This window comes from Seriola lalandi, unplaced genomic scaffold (assembly GCF_002814215.2).
Source record: "Seriola lalandi dorsalis isolate HSWRI2012SDOR001 ecotype SW California unplaced genomic scaffold, Sedor1 jcf7180001973896, whole genome shotgun sequence".
In the NCBI taxonomy this organism is placed as follows: domain Eukaryota; kingdom Metazoa; phylum Chordata; class Actinopteri; order Carangiformes; family Carangidae; genus Seriola; species Seriola lalandi.
Genome location: NW_019444562.1, coordinates 467 through 1881, shown reverse-complemented (window position 1 = coordinate 1881; position 1415 = coordinate 467). Strand labels below are relative to the sequence as shown.

The window sequence follows — 1415 nt, the reverse complement described above, 5'->3', positions numbered from 1 at the left end:
CACACACACACACACACACACACACACACACGTCAAAAGTAGAAAAGACACATTACATTTCTTTATACTTTAAAAAGAGCTTTGTCAGATACTACAACATGGATTCTATTACCTAAAAAAAAACCCTCCTGAGAAGTAAGAATTGTGTGAGAGCAAGTGTGTATCTATATGAGTGAACATCTTTCAACCTACATCAACAATGAGGAAGTCCAGCCAGCACCACGCATTTGTGAAGTACTTGGCAAATCCGTACGCCACCCACTTCAATAACATCTCCAGAATGAAGATGTAAGTGAAGATTTTATCTGCAAACTCCAACACCGTTTTAATGGTCTTCCTCTTCTCAATGTAGATGTCTTCGAATGCCTGGATGTGAATGAAAATGACGAGTAATAAACTGTGAATCTGAATACAAATGTCAGTGATGCCAAAAATGCCCAGAAAGAAGTTGTTGCTGTTAATGTTGTAGAAAGATTTGGGTAGTAACCAGTAAATTCTTGACATCCAGAATCTATTGTTTATAATAGAAAGGTCACTCTTATTCAAAATCTTGACCTTAAATTGCACGGAATGAGACATTTTCCACATTTGCACCAAAACACAGCAGTGAGAAAGGTTTTCCTCGATAACATTAAATGAAGTACAGTAGTCTGAGAATCTACTGCATCATGAGAGATGCCAGATACAATATGTAAACACCTGACAGTAGCCGTGTCACTTCTCGCAGGGGACTCACCAGTGCTCCACTGCTGAGCAAGATCATGAAGATGATGAAGCTCTCAAACCAGTTGTGCTCCACTATTCGGTAACAGGTCTTTCGTAGCGTCCACCACATCTTCCACCAGCCCACGTCCACATTTACCTGACAACACTGGAACTTTTGCACGCAGCCTGAGACAGAGACAAAGAGGAAATAACGATTTAGATGCATAATATGCAGTATCAGATTAACACCGAGGCTGTAATAGCAAGCTCAGTGGTGGCAGCGACTGTAGCAGTATTCACCGTCAGGAAAGCAGGCATCAGGATCCATAGCTTCTTCTAGTTCAAAGTCTGTAGAATCTCCTCCCTCCCCAAGTGCTGCATCTTCCACTGTGCTGCCCTCAGAGGAGCTGTCCTGCCCATCGTCATCGACAATCTGCGGAGGAAGCCGAGCAAAACTATTCTCAGATGAGCAAATATAACAGAGCCGTGGCAAATGTAAGGGGCTGACATGCTAAGAACCCGTCTGTCCACACACTTCATGCGCTCCATATCCCTCCACAATGAAGTTATTTATACAATAATAGTCAAAACATGCCAAGACACTTGCACAAGACTTGTGAAATTGGTATGTTTTGACAGATGCCTGCTGCCTGTCTTGTTGTTTAAGGCTGTCGGTAAGAAGGACTTCACAGGAATCATTGACATGCATC

General features: G+C 42.4%; 1 protein-coding gene across 1 annotated transcript; it reads right to left on the bottom strand.

The window, feature by feature from the left end:
• Window positions 1–192: 192 nt before the first annotated feature.
• On the bottom strand, window positions 193–1138 carry LOC111653131 (sodium channel protein type 2 subunit alpha-like; the record flags this gene model as incomplete). The annotated part of the gene is made up of 3 exons (XM_023403601.1): window positions 193–366; window positions 737–891; window positions 1006–1138. Coding segments are annotated over 3 exons (462 nt in total), but the record flags the coding sequence as incomplete, so codon positions are not given.
• Window positions 1139–1415: the final 277 nt, after the last annotated feature.